This window comes from Talaromyces proteolyticus (assembly GCF_021365285.1).
Source record: "Talaromyces proteolyticus strain PMI_201 chromosome Unknown BGW36scaffold_11, whole genome shotgun sequence".
Taxonomy (NCBI): domain Eukaryota; kingdom Fungi; phylum Ascomycota; class Eurotiomycetes; order Eurotiales; family Trichocomaceae; genus Talaromyces; species Talaromyces proteolyticus.
In genome coordinates this window covers 1,124,695-1,137,925 of record NW_025764287.1, presented here as the reverse complement: position 1 = coordinate 1,137,925, position 13,231 = coordinate 1,124,695, and the positions used below count along the sequence as shown (strand labels likewise).

At 47.0% G+C, this 13,231-nt stretch overlaps 4 protein-coding genes across 4 annotated transcripts; 2 read left to right on the top strand and 2 right to left on the bottom strand.

Annotated features, from left to right (window-relative positions):
- The first annotated feature begins 441 nt into the window (after positions 1–441).
- BGW36DRAFT_387179 (ribonuclease H-like domain-containing protein) lies at positions 442–4,534 on the top strand. The gene is made up of 5 exons (XM_046217085.1): positions 442–597; positions 662–1,120; positions 1,178–2,397; positions 2,454–2,698; positions 2,768–4,534. The coding sequence occupies exons 2-5, from the start codon at positions 780–782 to the stop codon at positions 4,247–4,249; spliced, it is 3,288 nt and encodes a 1,095-aa protein (XP_046068199.1). The 5' UTR covers positions 442–597; positions 662–779; the 3' UTR covers positions 4,250–4,534.
- Positions 4,535–5,575: 1,041 nt separating this feature from the next.
- BGW36DRAFT_464744 (uncharacterized protein) lies at positions 5,576–6,838 on the bottom strand (the record flags this gene model as incomplete). The annotated part of the gene is made up of 2 exons (XM_046222266.1): positions 5,576–6,484; positions 6,562–6,838. 2 exons carry the CDS (start codon positions 6,836–6,838, stop codon positions 5,829–5,831), a joined length of 933 nt encoding a protein of 310 aa, XP_046068198.1. The 3' UTR covers positions 5,576–5,828.
- Positions 6,839–7,704: 866 nt separating this feature from the next.
- Positions 7,705–8,802, top strand: BGW36DRAFT_400267 (Sialidase; the record flags this gene model as incomplete). The annotated part of the gene is made up of 1 exon (XM_046218615.1): positions 7,705–8,802. The coding sequence occupies one exon, from the start codon at positions 7,705–7,707 to the stop codon at positions 8,800–8,802; it is 1,098 nt and encodes a 365-aa protein (XP_046068197.1).
- A 1,942-nt stretch (positions 8,803–10,744) lies between these two features.
- BGW36DRAFT_431421 (uncharacterized protein) lies at positions 10,745–12,522 on the bottom strand (the record flags this gene model as incomplete). Its single annotated transcript, XM_046220981.1, has 2 exons — positions 10,745–12,139; positions 12,214–12,522. 2 exons carry the CDS (start codon positions 12,520–12,522, stop codon positions 10,745–10,747), a joined length of 1,704 nt encoding a protein of 567 aa, XP_046068196.1.
- Between the last annotated feature and the right edge of the window lie 709 nt (positions 12,523–13,231).

Sequence of the window (13,231 nt, the reverse complement as noted above, 5' to 3'; positions counted from 1 at the left end):
GTTCGACCACATGCAGCCTGGGCAGCGTGGGTGGGAAGCTTGGAGTAAGTATACATCTAAATCGACGCAATCTAGGCCAGGCCAAAATAACACATTAAACATAATCCCACCTTCCAATAAAGCCACTTTGATATGGGCGGGAGTAGCATTGCGTGTGAAAGCATGGTACAGTACCACAGCCTCGTTGACAAATCTGAAGGGTCAGCCTAATCAAAGAGTTGCCAATCGCCAGTTGGAGAGGTTTCAGGCTGTAGCCATTCAAACCAGTCAGATTGGGCGTAGCAATCAGTCAAAAGGCTGAATAGCAGTGCATATAGTATGGAATGCTGGACGATCCCATACAAAGACTGCATAGTAGTGGAAACAAACGGAGAGCGTCAGTGGACTAGCCTGACCGCTTTCCTGTCCAGCCCCGCCGCCCAAACAAAAAAGACAACAAATCACACGGCGACAAACAATTATCTCTTTCCACATAAGAGATGTATTCTCTTTTCAATTACTTTTAAATTACTTTCTCATTTACTCCCACCGTTCTTCTGCCATTTTCCACCTCAGTTTTACCATTGGGTTGCTCTTAACCATGCTAAACACTATCTAGTAAGCCAAAGCATCCCCATCTAATCATATCATCCGCAATAGCTAAAGGACATCTCCAACACAGAATAAAAAAGTCACAAAACAATCGCTAGCGTCTAGTTAAGGACATTTAGCCCCAGCTAGCCACAACTTGCTCGACTGTTAAAAGGCAGCTACTACCACATTCTCCCTCAGCGCTCGCCATGTCCAGCCGTGGATCTCGAGGAGGCCCGCCTCGCGGCGGTGGTGGAGGTGACCGGGGCAGAGGCCGTGGCCAGTCTCAAGATCATCCTTTCCGCGATTCCAGTCGTGGCCGTGGGGGTGGGGGTGGAGACCGAGGCGATCGTGGGGGAGGAAGAGGGGAATTCCGAGGTGGTAGAGGTGATCGTGGAGGCGGTAGAGGTGATTTCAGGGGGGGCAGAGGTGACCGTGGAGGTGGTAGAGGTGATTTCAGGGGAGGCCGGGGCGATTTTAGAGGAGCCAGGGGCGACTTCAGAGGTGGTCGTGGCCGTGGAGGCGGTAGAACTCCAGCGAGAGTATACGAGTACGCGTGAAAGAACAAAGCTCTCTGAATTGTGAAGTCTAACTCATATAACCACAGAGCTGAAGGGGGCGCTCCTCCCGTTTCTCAAGCTGTTACAAACCTTGAAGATAAGATCGCAAACAACATCATTGAAGCGAAACAGAAACCTAGCGGTGGTACCAAGAAAGTTGCAGCCAGTAAGCAAAAGAGCGACAAACCCGAGCCTGGTGACAAAACTATAGAGTTCCCTGAGCGTCCTGGATACGGAACTGTGGGAGAGCAGATTAAACTCTATACAAACTACATGGAGCTAGCCTGTAACTGGGGCAACCAGGCTCTATATAGATACGAAGTCTCTGTTACTGATGCAAGAGGTCAGGAGGAAAAGTCTAAAAAAAAGAAACAAATTATTCGATTACTTCTTGAACAGCATTTCGGTCCACAGAAACTCGACATTGCCAGCGATTTCAAATCGACTTTGATATCCCGTGAAGCGCTTACGACTGTCGAGAATGAAGAGCTGAAAGAGATCGACAGTACAGGCACGTTGTTTCCTGTTCGCTACAAAGCAGAGGAGGATGATGAATACCGAGACAACCCGCTTGTTTATGCTGTGACCGTCAAATACACGGGATCTCTTTTTTTGAAAGAACTTGTTGATTATATTGGTTCATCCGTAGCAACAGAGTACTTGAAAGAGAAGGCTGAACTCATCCAGGCCCTGAATATCATTGTGGGACATAATCCGAAATCACGTCTCGATGTGGCCACTGTCGGTGGAAACAAGCATTTCAGCCTTCTGCCATCATCAGAAGAGTTCTTCAATCTTGGAGGTGGTCTCCAAGTTGTCCGAGGGTTCCTTACTAGCGTTCGAGCAGCGACGTCTAGACTGCTTATAAATGTCCAGGTTAAGAACATCGCCTGTTACCAGGCTGGTGAGTTGTCGCGTGTGATCGAAAGCACTCATATGAGTGGCCGTAACTTGGAACGCTTCCTCAAGACCATCCGGATTCAGCTCAACCATCTTCAAAGCAGAAGCAGCTCCGGCAGAGCTTCAAAGCCTCGTGTAAAGAGTGTCAACGGCTTTGCTATGCCGCAAGATGGGCCTAATCTGGAAAACCCCCCACGGGTAAAGGGCTACGCCGCTGGCCCGTACGATGTCGAGTTCTGGCGCGAAGGGAAAGAACCGGCTAAGGCACCAAGCGGTGATAGTAAGAGCAAGAAAGGGAAGAAAAAACCTACAGACGGACCACCAACTGCTGGGGCTTACATCAGCGTAGCAAAGTACTTCAAAGAGGGTGAGCTGGTCTTGACTGGTGACTTATTTACTATGGTTCTGACACATTTACAATAGTATACGGACTTGATGTCGATCGTAAATGGCCCGTGATCAACGTTGGATCGCGCCAGAACCCTTCTTACGTACCAGTTGACGTCTGCGCAGTCACGGCAGGGCAGCCTGCGAACAAGAAACTGACGCCCGACCAAACAGCAAGTATGATCAAATTCGCCGTCCGCTCGCCAGGAGAGAATGCCGAATCGATTGTAAAACAAGGCACACAACTTCTGGGTTTTGGCCCTAGACCCAATGATACTCTCGTAAGTGGTGATGTGCATCCTCATTTTGATGGTTATAACTTTTACCTAACGAAAATGGTATCTTTACAGGCTAGATTTGGGCTCCTGCCGAACTCCAGCCTCATCACAGTTACGGGTCATATACTGAAAGCCCCGTCTATTAGTTACAAGACGGCTAAAGGCGATGGATCTAACGTGATACCCAAAGGCGCTAGTTGGAATATGATAAACATTAAATTTCACAATTCCAAAAGTCTGGGTCGCTGGAGCTACTTGGTGGTAGACGCTGCAGTATGTCAGAGATTTTGGAACTCCCCCAGTGCTTTGGCTCAGTCGATAAGAGATTTCACGAGCAAGCTAAAAGAGGTGGGCATCACAAACGTCGAGATGCCTACGGCTCCGCAATCCTTGTATTTCGAAGGGCAGCGGTTTGATGAAACAACGCTCCGGGAATGTCTTTCATCTCTTGCTACAAAAAACCTAAACTTTCTTCTGGTGATCTTACCTAGGCGCGACACAGAGATATACAACGCTATTAAATTCAACTGCGATGTGCGATTTGGAATTCGCCATGCTTGTGTTGTTGCGGAGAAGTTTGCCAAAGACAACAATCACCAGTACAATGCAAACGAGGCTTTGAAAATCAACCTCAAACTGGGCGGTACTAACCAACTGCTCGGAAATAATCAGCTTGGTATCATTGACGAAGGAAACACCATGCTCGTCGGTATCGATGTGACACACCCGTCCCCAGGCTCGGTCGACCGTGCTCCTAGTATCGCGGCCATGGTGGCTTCTGTTGACAAATTCCTCGGCCAGTTCCCAGCTGAGCTCCGAGTCCAAAGGGGTAAACAAGAGAAGGTCGATGCTCTAGACAGTCTCCTTGCCTCACGCCTAACTTTATGGCGCAACAACAACGGCAAATTGCCTAATAACATCATCGTCTACCGCGACGGTGTCTCTGAGGGGCAATACGAAATGGTCGTGACGGAAGAACTCCCGCAGCTCCGAAAAGCCTGCGACAAGATGTACACCACCGCACTCAAACCTCGCATCTCCGTTGTCATCGTCGGCAAACGCCACAACACGCGCTTCTACGTCACCAACCCAGATCAGGCCGACGAAAAGTCCAAAAACCCTCCCAACGGCACCGTCGTCGACCGTGGCATCACCGAAGCCCGCAACTTCGACTTCTTCCTCCAGTCACACAAGGCCCTACAAGGCACCGCCCGGCCTGCCCACTACTTCACCGTCTACGACGAAATCTTCCACGCGCAGAACCCGAAATACCCATGCAGAAACACCGCTGATGTCCTGCATGACCTGACCCATCGGCTCTGCTACACCTTTGGCCGCGCCACCAAGGCAGTCAGCATCTGCCCGCCCGCGTACTACGCAGATCTGGTCTGCGAGCGTGCTCGCTGCTATCTCTCGGATATCTTCGATGCCCCGACGCCTGCGGCTAGCGAAGCTCCGGGTCCAGCGTCCAGTGACGCGGGCTCGGCGCCGTTGCCTGGTGCGGATAGGGTGGTTATTCATCCGAATATCAAAAATACGATGTTCTACATCTAGCCACCTACCCTCTCCTAACCTCCTACCCAACCAATGATCTCCATCGAAACTGATGTGATAATTTGATGACTATTTTGGATAACACCCAACAATTACAAGACTTGGAATACGTCAGACTAGAATAGTCAACATTTTGATGAACTTATGATGAACTTATAATTAACGAAGTAACGCTTTAATTCAGTTTCGGTTTTTACTTTACTTTTTTGGATGTTATTGTTATGATTAGGATAGTTACCAGAATGCCTAACGAATGATTTCGTTATACCTCTTGCATATCTACCGTTTAGTATTTACAAGTGCCTAGGTATATAACAATTATGTGCGACACTAAGAGGCGCAGTGTAGTGCCACTTTATACTCAGCCCAACTCAGAGCGCTCACAGATTGATCTCTAGGCAAGGCCAAAGTGGGCTAAGAGATCAAAAGAGCTTAGTAACTACTTATTAAATATGTGTCACAGACCTAGTCCCATTATGATTGTTACTAGCTGTGTTGAGATATAATAGCTTAAATTATATAAAAATCTTTGTTATTGATTCATATCAAAGCCCATATCTGGACCTAGTTTGGTTGACGGACTTGTCTCACTATTGTATACATATCTTTATGAAGAAGGGCAGACAAAATCATGATTCCATTTGGCCCCGAAGTGGCTATAAAATTTCTTTAAAAACAACTAATAATATAATTAAATAAAACCTTTTAAAATATTTGTAACATGGCCAGTTCAGAGAGTCTGTATAGGCCAAACCTGTATCATAGAAATCGATAACTCACAGCCAATGAATGAAGTGACGAATCGCATACTCTTGTATTCCTGTTTGATCGTCTTCATCTCTATGAGCTCTTTGGACAGACGACTCTAAAGATAGACAAGAATCTAATAAATGAGGAGTATTGACGCCGGAAAAAGCGCCTCTGGCCCTAATACCCCAGGGTGGTGGGCGAGTAAATACATGGGTTTTCCCCGAAAAACCAAGTCACGTTTTTAATACCACTCGCTGACATGCGGAGAGGTGCACTTCATCACTATACCGCAAATATAGGTATGGGCATGGACTATATATATTGGTACATAGGGGTGTATAGAGATCGGTATGACACAAATTGGTTTGTCTTGCCGATGCATATTCTCTCCGGCGAACCAGTCCTTTCTCTAGATGACTGACATCAACTCAGCCATCGAACACATCGAGCGTGAGTTCGTTACCAGAATTAGTGACTCCCAAGACGCGGCCGAAGACAAGGCAAGGGGTAGAAATTCCTACTCGAAAGAAGAAGAAACGAGAAGAATAAAACATACCGACATCTCCAGTCCCCCCAATATATCTTGTACAGTATAGCGACTAGTATATGGATATTATTATATTCCCCTAGTTAACCAATAAAATAGCTGTGTACATATAAAATATTGTTTGCATGCTGGAATTACCATTTACCTGGAAATACCCACCGGCAAGAATTAAACCCCCCCCCCCAATATCAGATATAAGGAGTCCGTACAACGGTAGATCGTCTCCATCGTTTACTTTTCCGTTTTTCCACATGAAACCATTAATAGTATCATGGTCATTCTCTAGCCTGTTCTCGCGTTATCCAGCTCGACTAGCGCCGTAGATTCCATCTCCGTGAGTCTGGACTGTGGCTGACGGTATGTACTGGTCGATGTAGCGCCGCCATTATTAGGATAACCGCCGTATTGCGAGCTCACTAGTTGCGTGTGCTGGGTGTGCGAGCTATTATTGTTATCCTTGTAGATATTATTGTTAGAGTCGGCCATTTTATATCCCTGAGTTGACTGAGGCCTTGCACCAACTACAGCGGCATGGAATCTTCGTCGCTCTCTTAACGCCCATCCAATCGAGGCGAGTGCGATAAGGCCCAGGGGAATTCCAACGCCGGCGCCGATGGCGACACCATGGTCGCTACTATTGCTGTTCCTATCTGCTGCGGCTGACGAGTTTTGTGGTGGCATTGAAGACGCACTAATTGTCGCATTGCATGATGATTCGGTGTTATTCGTTGCTGTAGAAGAAGAATTGTCCTTGGCGTAGCCGGCCAGGAGATTGGTGTCTGGCACGATTTCGGCGTTTGGCATTGTGAAGGTAGGTAAATTATTTAAGCAGACGGCCGAACCACCTGAGTCGACGATATTGTTGCAGCAATATTGCGAAACGTTCTCAAGGAATGAGTATAGAACAACGGAAACCCAAGTCAAGTTATAACTTGATTCTATAGTTGAGGATTTGGCAATTTTCTCAGCATTGTTTTCTTGCTTGTCTTAACAGGTCATTTATTTTTATGCTTACCCTGCAGACAGTAGTTGGGGCAATTGACCCCCCAGTTTTTATCCGTGCATGATTTTCTAGACAGAGCGTATGGCTGTTGTTCGATGGAAAGACAGAAACCGGTTGAAAGACAAATATCACCAGAACCACAGCAAGCGACCTCCGTGCCATTACCACAGGGGACATCTGTGAGAGCTTGGGATTGATCAGGATAGTAGCATGCGCGGTTGTCGGCTAGCGATGTAGACGATAGGGCGATGAAGTTCGTCGCCGCTAAGAAAGCGTTCATGCCGACCATTTTGCCAGTAGCTGATGACGTAACCGTTCGTCAACAGAATATATGTATGGACTTTGTACGAAGGACAGATAGAAAAAAATGAATAGAGGGTGATAACGGCTATATCATGAGACGGCAAAGCCTATGAAACATGGCTCGGTCTCAGCTAGGGGGACCCATCTCAGCGTTGGAACGTTTGAAAGAAGGGTCCATGCTTCGTTAGCCTCGTGGATAAGTCATGTTAAAGTCCCGCGCCAGACTGCAGATGGTAGTAACGAAATCAGTAGTAGAATTCTTATTTACAGTGGTTGTATGTAGTACGGGGGTAAATAGTTGTCCCCAAGCGGCTCGATTATTGGACGTAGCACTCCCTGCCCAATTTAATGTCCCACCCATTCCACACTCCATCGATCACTGTTTGTCGCATGGGGACCTCTATTGGTTGTCTGTTCTCCCTGATTCCAGCTTGATCTGGTTTTATTGGTTGTGCGAACGGCAATACGAAAATGGCCCCGCTAGCTGAAGGCCCAAAGATGGACCAGAAAGGAAATAGTTTCGCAGAGCAGGGTGATCGGCAAATCTCAGCCTGGTAGAGACCTCAGTACTTTACGTACTTCTTAGCTACATAGTCCGGGCACAAGGCGGCGTGACATCGCCCCGAGGCCGATAGAAGCTTGTTTTTTCAAGTAGGGAGTCGATGCTTTGTAGTTGCATATTAACTACTTAGTTAATGATTCCTTAACTCAGCGATATAAACTGCCAAATTATTATTGGCCCTCAATATTACTTACGACGTACATGTTATTAGAAAATGTATAAATGCTGATGCTGAGCTCATTACCTAGTAAGGATTTACCTGTGTTCAGAGACCATAATCCGACATCAATATGGTCGACTTCCGGCTCGTCGCCTGGCTTTCTGCCGCAGTCCTCTTATTTACACCGTCCTTGACATCATCCATTGACAAACGAGCAGGTACGACAGCTCGTCTGTCAGGCGGCCAGATCGTCATGGGCGCTGGCACATACCCTCGCGCCAACTTTTTGCAGGACGGATCTATCATCGGTGCCTATACTGCGTCTGTAAACAACAACATGATAATCACCGCTGTGCATTCAACTGATGGCGGCAATACCTGGAACGAGATTGGTACTGTAGCCCAGGCAGATGCATCTACTCATGACCTTGACAATCCATACCCTTTCCAATTGCCCTCTGGCCGGATTCTGATGGCGATGCGGAATCACGACAGGACAACTGATCCTGGTACCGGCAAGGTGACATATACCTTCTTTCGTATCACTATCTGCTATTCTGACGATGGTGGCACGACATGGTCATACTTGAGTACACCAGCCTCGGACCCAGGTTCGGTCAATGGTAACTGGGAGCCATTCCTACGTATGGCTGAAGATAACAAGACGCTACAACTATACTACTCTCGTGAGAACTCGCGGGCTGACCAGGACAGCCTGATGCGCACGTCAATTGATGGTGGCAGTACCTGGAGCGGCGCTACGGTGATTTCTGGTGGCGACACGACTAGCACTCGTGATGGCATGCTTGGTGTGACATTAATTAGTGGCACTAACCTCATTGCTGTGTTTGAATCGATTGATACAAGTGTTACAAACGGCCACTTCGGCGTCTACTCAGTTACCAGCTCCGACGATGGTCAGACATGGGGTAACCGTCAAACCGTGTACGCACCGGATGGATTCGATGCCCAATCACCCCAAGTCACCAACGTTGGCGGCACGCTCGTCTGCAGCTTCCAGACCGATGAAGACCTTTCCGCCCCTGACTTCAGCGCCGAGGCCGGCAAGATCGTGACCAGTGGCGATGGCGGCGCAACATGGGGAAATAAGTTGACCTTTTCTCCTGCTGTTAGCAATTGGGGTGGTCTATTGGCTATCGACGACACCAGCCTCTTTGCTCTGGTGGATCGTTCGGGAGCAAAGGCGCAAAAAGTCATTCTCGCCTGACCACGCTCACATAGTCGTGCCTCCGGCTTCTGTTTTAAGTAGCAATCGAGCGACTGCTAGACTTAGTTCCTGTATTTTCTTTGCAGCATGGAGTGTGTCGAGTCCTGCGCGCTCTATGTGAAAGCACCTTCTTGTATTAGTTTTAATTTCTCTTGTTTATTTTCATTATAACAAGGCATTTTGAAATTCGGGCCGATCCATTTTCTGTGGAAAAGAACTAAATTTTTTTCAACATGCTACTATCAAAGAGTACTGAATACACCAATATAATGCAGTCTTGAGCAGAATACTTGATTAGCTAGGTTAATGCGTGAAAAAACTTGTTTTATTAACCTATTTTAATTCGACTACTCAGATTCATCGACATTTCTTATCAAATGGCCCCTCGAGATATTCACTTTCTGCTAACCAAATTGCAAAATCATTGTAAGTCAATTAAACTAATTAACCTGCTCATTCAATTGCCTAGAGACCGGCATACAAATGGTATAACTAAGTTTGAAAATATTCAGCTGAAGAAGACAGTCCTTCAGATCATTCTGAATACGCGTAAAGATCTGCGAGTAGCTGAAAAGTCCCGTAGGTGGATGTTGGCCAGCTTTGGCGCGTAAATGTCCAATAGACTTCCCACATCGTCGAATAAGGCTTCCAGGTGTCCTGGCCTGTTAAATTAGTTATTATCCCACCAAAGGCGACGACCAGGTGACACCCTCCTGTGTAATTTAATTATTGTTGGCATGCCACAGTGGTATTGGAGTCATCACTTTCCCACGTTGAGAAAACTGGATGATGGCGTTAGTCTAGTGAAGAAACGATGATGATGATGGTTTCTGTGATTAATTCTTAAATCTAATTAGTGACATTAGTTGCAGATCTCTCTCTTTAGGGCATGGTCTAAGCCTAGTCAGGCATTTTACGAAGATGGGCTAAAAAGGCATACCAACGTCCGAGCCCTAAGCGTATTTCACAAGCACCCTGCGCACCCGTGTATTGCATACAAAATAGCCAATTTTATCATCTCTAAATCCCAATAAAATTATATATAAATCACAGTTCAAAATTGAAGATATATATAATTAAAGCTTTAATAATAGTAATCCCAGAAATTAATAAATTTAAATAAGAACTGATTAAGATCACTAAAAATACAGTGTAATTTATAGTAATTTATATAATTATATATAATTTTTTATAAAATAATAATTTACTTTGATTATACTAAAAAGATTAAAAAGTAGATTATATTTAAGGTTCTATAATACTTTAAGAGATCTTTTCTATTTTAGTTATATAAATCTTACCTATCTATCTTTTAGTAATCTTAGTATATCGTTACTAGTTACCCTTGAGGACTCTCTGTAATTCAACATATCACATCGTTCCTCGACACAGCCAGCGGCAACTATAGTTGATCTAGGTCCGTGACAATACATACATACACAACCCTCGTCATTTGCACGTGATGTAGGCAAGCATGGTATTGAAGATATTTATTGCACTGATTTATACACTGAAGCGAAACAGATACAAACTAACATGTCGATGAGCACGGTGTCAAGAAATATTCCAGTACGAGTAGAGAAACACAGTTTAAAGTGAAAGAAAAGAAAGCGAAAGAGTGAAAAATACCAAAACAGTGATTGTTGTGGTCGTTATTATCATCATACTCGTGCACGTAATAAACTTATTGGTCAGTGAGGAAATAGAGAGAGTGTGTGGGTTCGGTCATTTTGGGTAATTTTTTTTGAGTTGTTTGGTTGGGTTGCATTTCCTCCTCGGTACACTCTGCGAGGGCGAAGGAGAACATGAGAGAGCGGAAAAGAAATCACTCCGCCTGGTTGGTATACAGAGACGCCAGTTTCGATTGTTGCACAGGGTATTTATTCTTCAGAGAAAACTCAAATAATCGACGGAGTTGCAGCAGTATTCGAAATTAAAAAGACTATTCATCATCATTGCCGAATCCCCAGCTAGGCTGGAAAGCTTTGCGGTTTGCGCGGCTCTGTGTAAGTTGGGGTGGTGTCGCCGCTTTCTTTGGCTCGGGGGATTGGTCGTAGCTATCCCAGGAGGCGTCCATCTGCCTGACGGCCTGGACCCGATCGGCACCCATGGGTTTGGTCTCTGATTTGACTGACTCGTTGGTGGGTGAGGCATCGGTGGCATCCCAATGGCTGTCAAAATCCTTCTTCCGGAAAGCGTTGTTGGGGACGATTGAGAGAGGTTGTTTTGATCCCGAGGTCTTGGGGGGTGTCGGATTGCCCTCTTCGTCGTAGAGATTGTTCTCGTATAAGCCTAGGCCCTTGTTGTGGAATGAGCCAATGATACGACCTGACTCGCCGCCTGCTTTCGAGTCCTCATCTGCCATATCAAAGTGAGTCTCGGCATCACGACGGGGCTGGACGACACGCGGCCGCGCTGGGGGGGTTTCTCCAACTTCCTCCTCGTTGTCGCTCCAGCCAAAATGGCGAACGTCCTGAGCGCGGAGCTTGCCACGGGGCTTCTCGGGGGTTGCGAAATCAGCAAAATCCCATTGCGACATTGGGCGCATCTTGGGTGCCGGACGGTCTTGAATTTCTGCAGAGCCGTCATTCGCCTCTCCCATCTCGAAATGGGTGAACTTCTTAGGATGGGTCTTGTAGCGTGGCTCTTCTTCTATTTCGGCATTGGCGTCATCACCAAACAGTCTCACGGGTTGGTAGTTTTTATTCGATCCAATTTTAGGTTGGATAACATCTTCGGAGCGCTGATCGTGGTCTTCATTTCCAATGACACGGATAGCTTGAAAGTTCCTGCTAGAGCCAATACGTGCCTGAATGGGACTGGCAGGGGTAGAGTCTTCAGGATCGTCGCCAAACACACGAATTGGACCATAGTGCTTTGAAGCTCCGGCTCTAGGTGAAATGACACTGTCTCGAGGCTTTGTAGGAGTGGCATCGTCGTCGACACCGCCGATAAGAACTTCACTGGGGCCGCGAGCATGCGGTCTGATCGAGCTCGGAGCATAAGGCGCAACCATAGAGGTTGATTCTTCATCGATATTGCCACCGAATAAGGACAATGATGCGTGGGGGTCTTTGATATGCTTCTTGCTAGGGGACACCGATCGAGGAACATCCTGCACCGGCTTTGACGCGCTCTTCTCTGGAATTGCAGCAGGGGCCGGGCCTTGCACGGAAACGATGTTGGCGATTAGTTTCGACTGGTCTTTCGCGTCACGAATTGGCCAGTTGCGTCCACGGGAACCAATGACCTCTACTTCCTTGAGAAGCGACCCCTGGTCCCAGTAAAGCCTAATCTGCTGGATCTGGTTCTTCGCATCGAATCGGACAATGTGCACCTATATATTGCCATCAGCAAGGGGATTTTGTTATTTTTTTTGTTATTCTCATAGATGATCGATCGACAACACACCGTAGGAAAGGTGACCACGCGGTCGGCCAGGAAATTATCGTCGAGAGAGGGGAGATAAGCCCCGCCACCAGACACGAATTCGACGGTAGTTTCGATCTCAAGGACGACGGAGCCGGGGGCCTCAATCGCGTCGAGGACCTTGTCTGCCTTCTTCTTGACAATCTTCTGCTGGCGTTGCAGATGGCCCAAGACCTCATCGGCGCCATCGACCGAGGTTGTCGTGGTGATGTAGTTCAACGACACATCGCGGCCGAGGATCGCAGGCGATGGATTCGCGAGGAATTGCTCGTAGACGGCCCTGAGAGACATTTTGCGTTGTGATGAAAGAGAGAGAAGAGTGAGGGAGGTCTCAGGTCGCGGTGTGCTTTGCGGCAGGCGGGCGAGCGGGGCAGGGGAAGTAAACAAACGATACCGTGGCCTGAGTATAAATATGATATATCTCGCTGAAGGAGGCGCGGCTGCCTGCTATAAACAACGGGGACAGCCAGGGACGACAGGCACAGGCACAGCAAAAATATTAAATGGTTTGAGAAGAAGGTTTGAAGGAAATTAGTACGAACTACAGTTTATTATTATTATTATTTTCCTTGACTAGGGGCAGCGACAATGAACGGGCCATCCTTCCTCCAGGCTCCATGACGCGGTCTAACTCCAAGCGCTCGACGCAGAGTGCCGCCACTGGGGCTTCTGCAGAGTTAGGGAAATTATTATTATTATTATTATTATTTGGCGAGCGCGGCTTTGGCCGGTGAAACGCTACTAAGCAGGGGACACCAGTGTTTCATCTGAAATGCGCCTAACCACACTCACCATCGACTCTACGCCCTATTTACTCTATTGCTCATCCTAGCTATAATAAAATTCCAGCGCTTCTGCAGACTCTTGTTCGTCAGCTGCACAACCTCGTACACTCTGCCGCCGTGTCATTGTCCTTGTCGTTATAATCATGATTGCATGCAGCTGGAAATACTTGGGCTAAGCTAGTTCTCGGAGGAATAATGACAGGGTCATCGGCTCA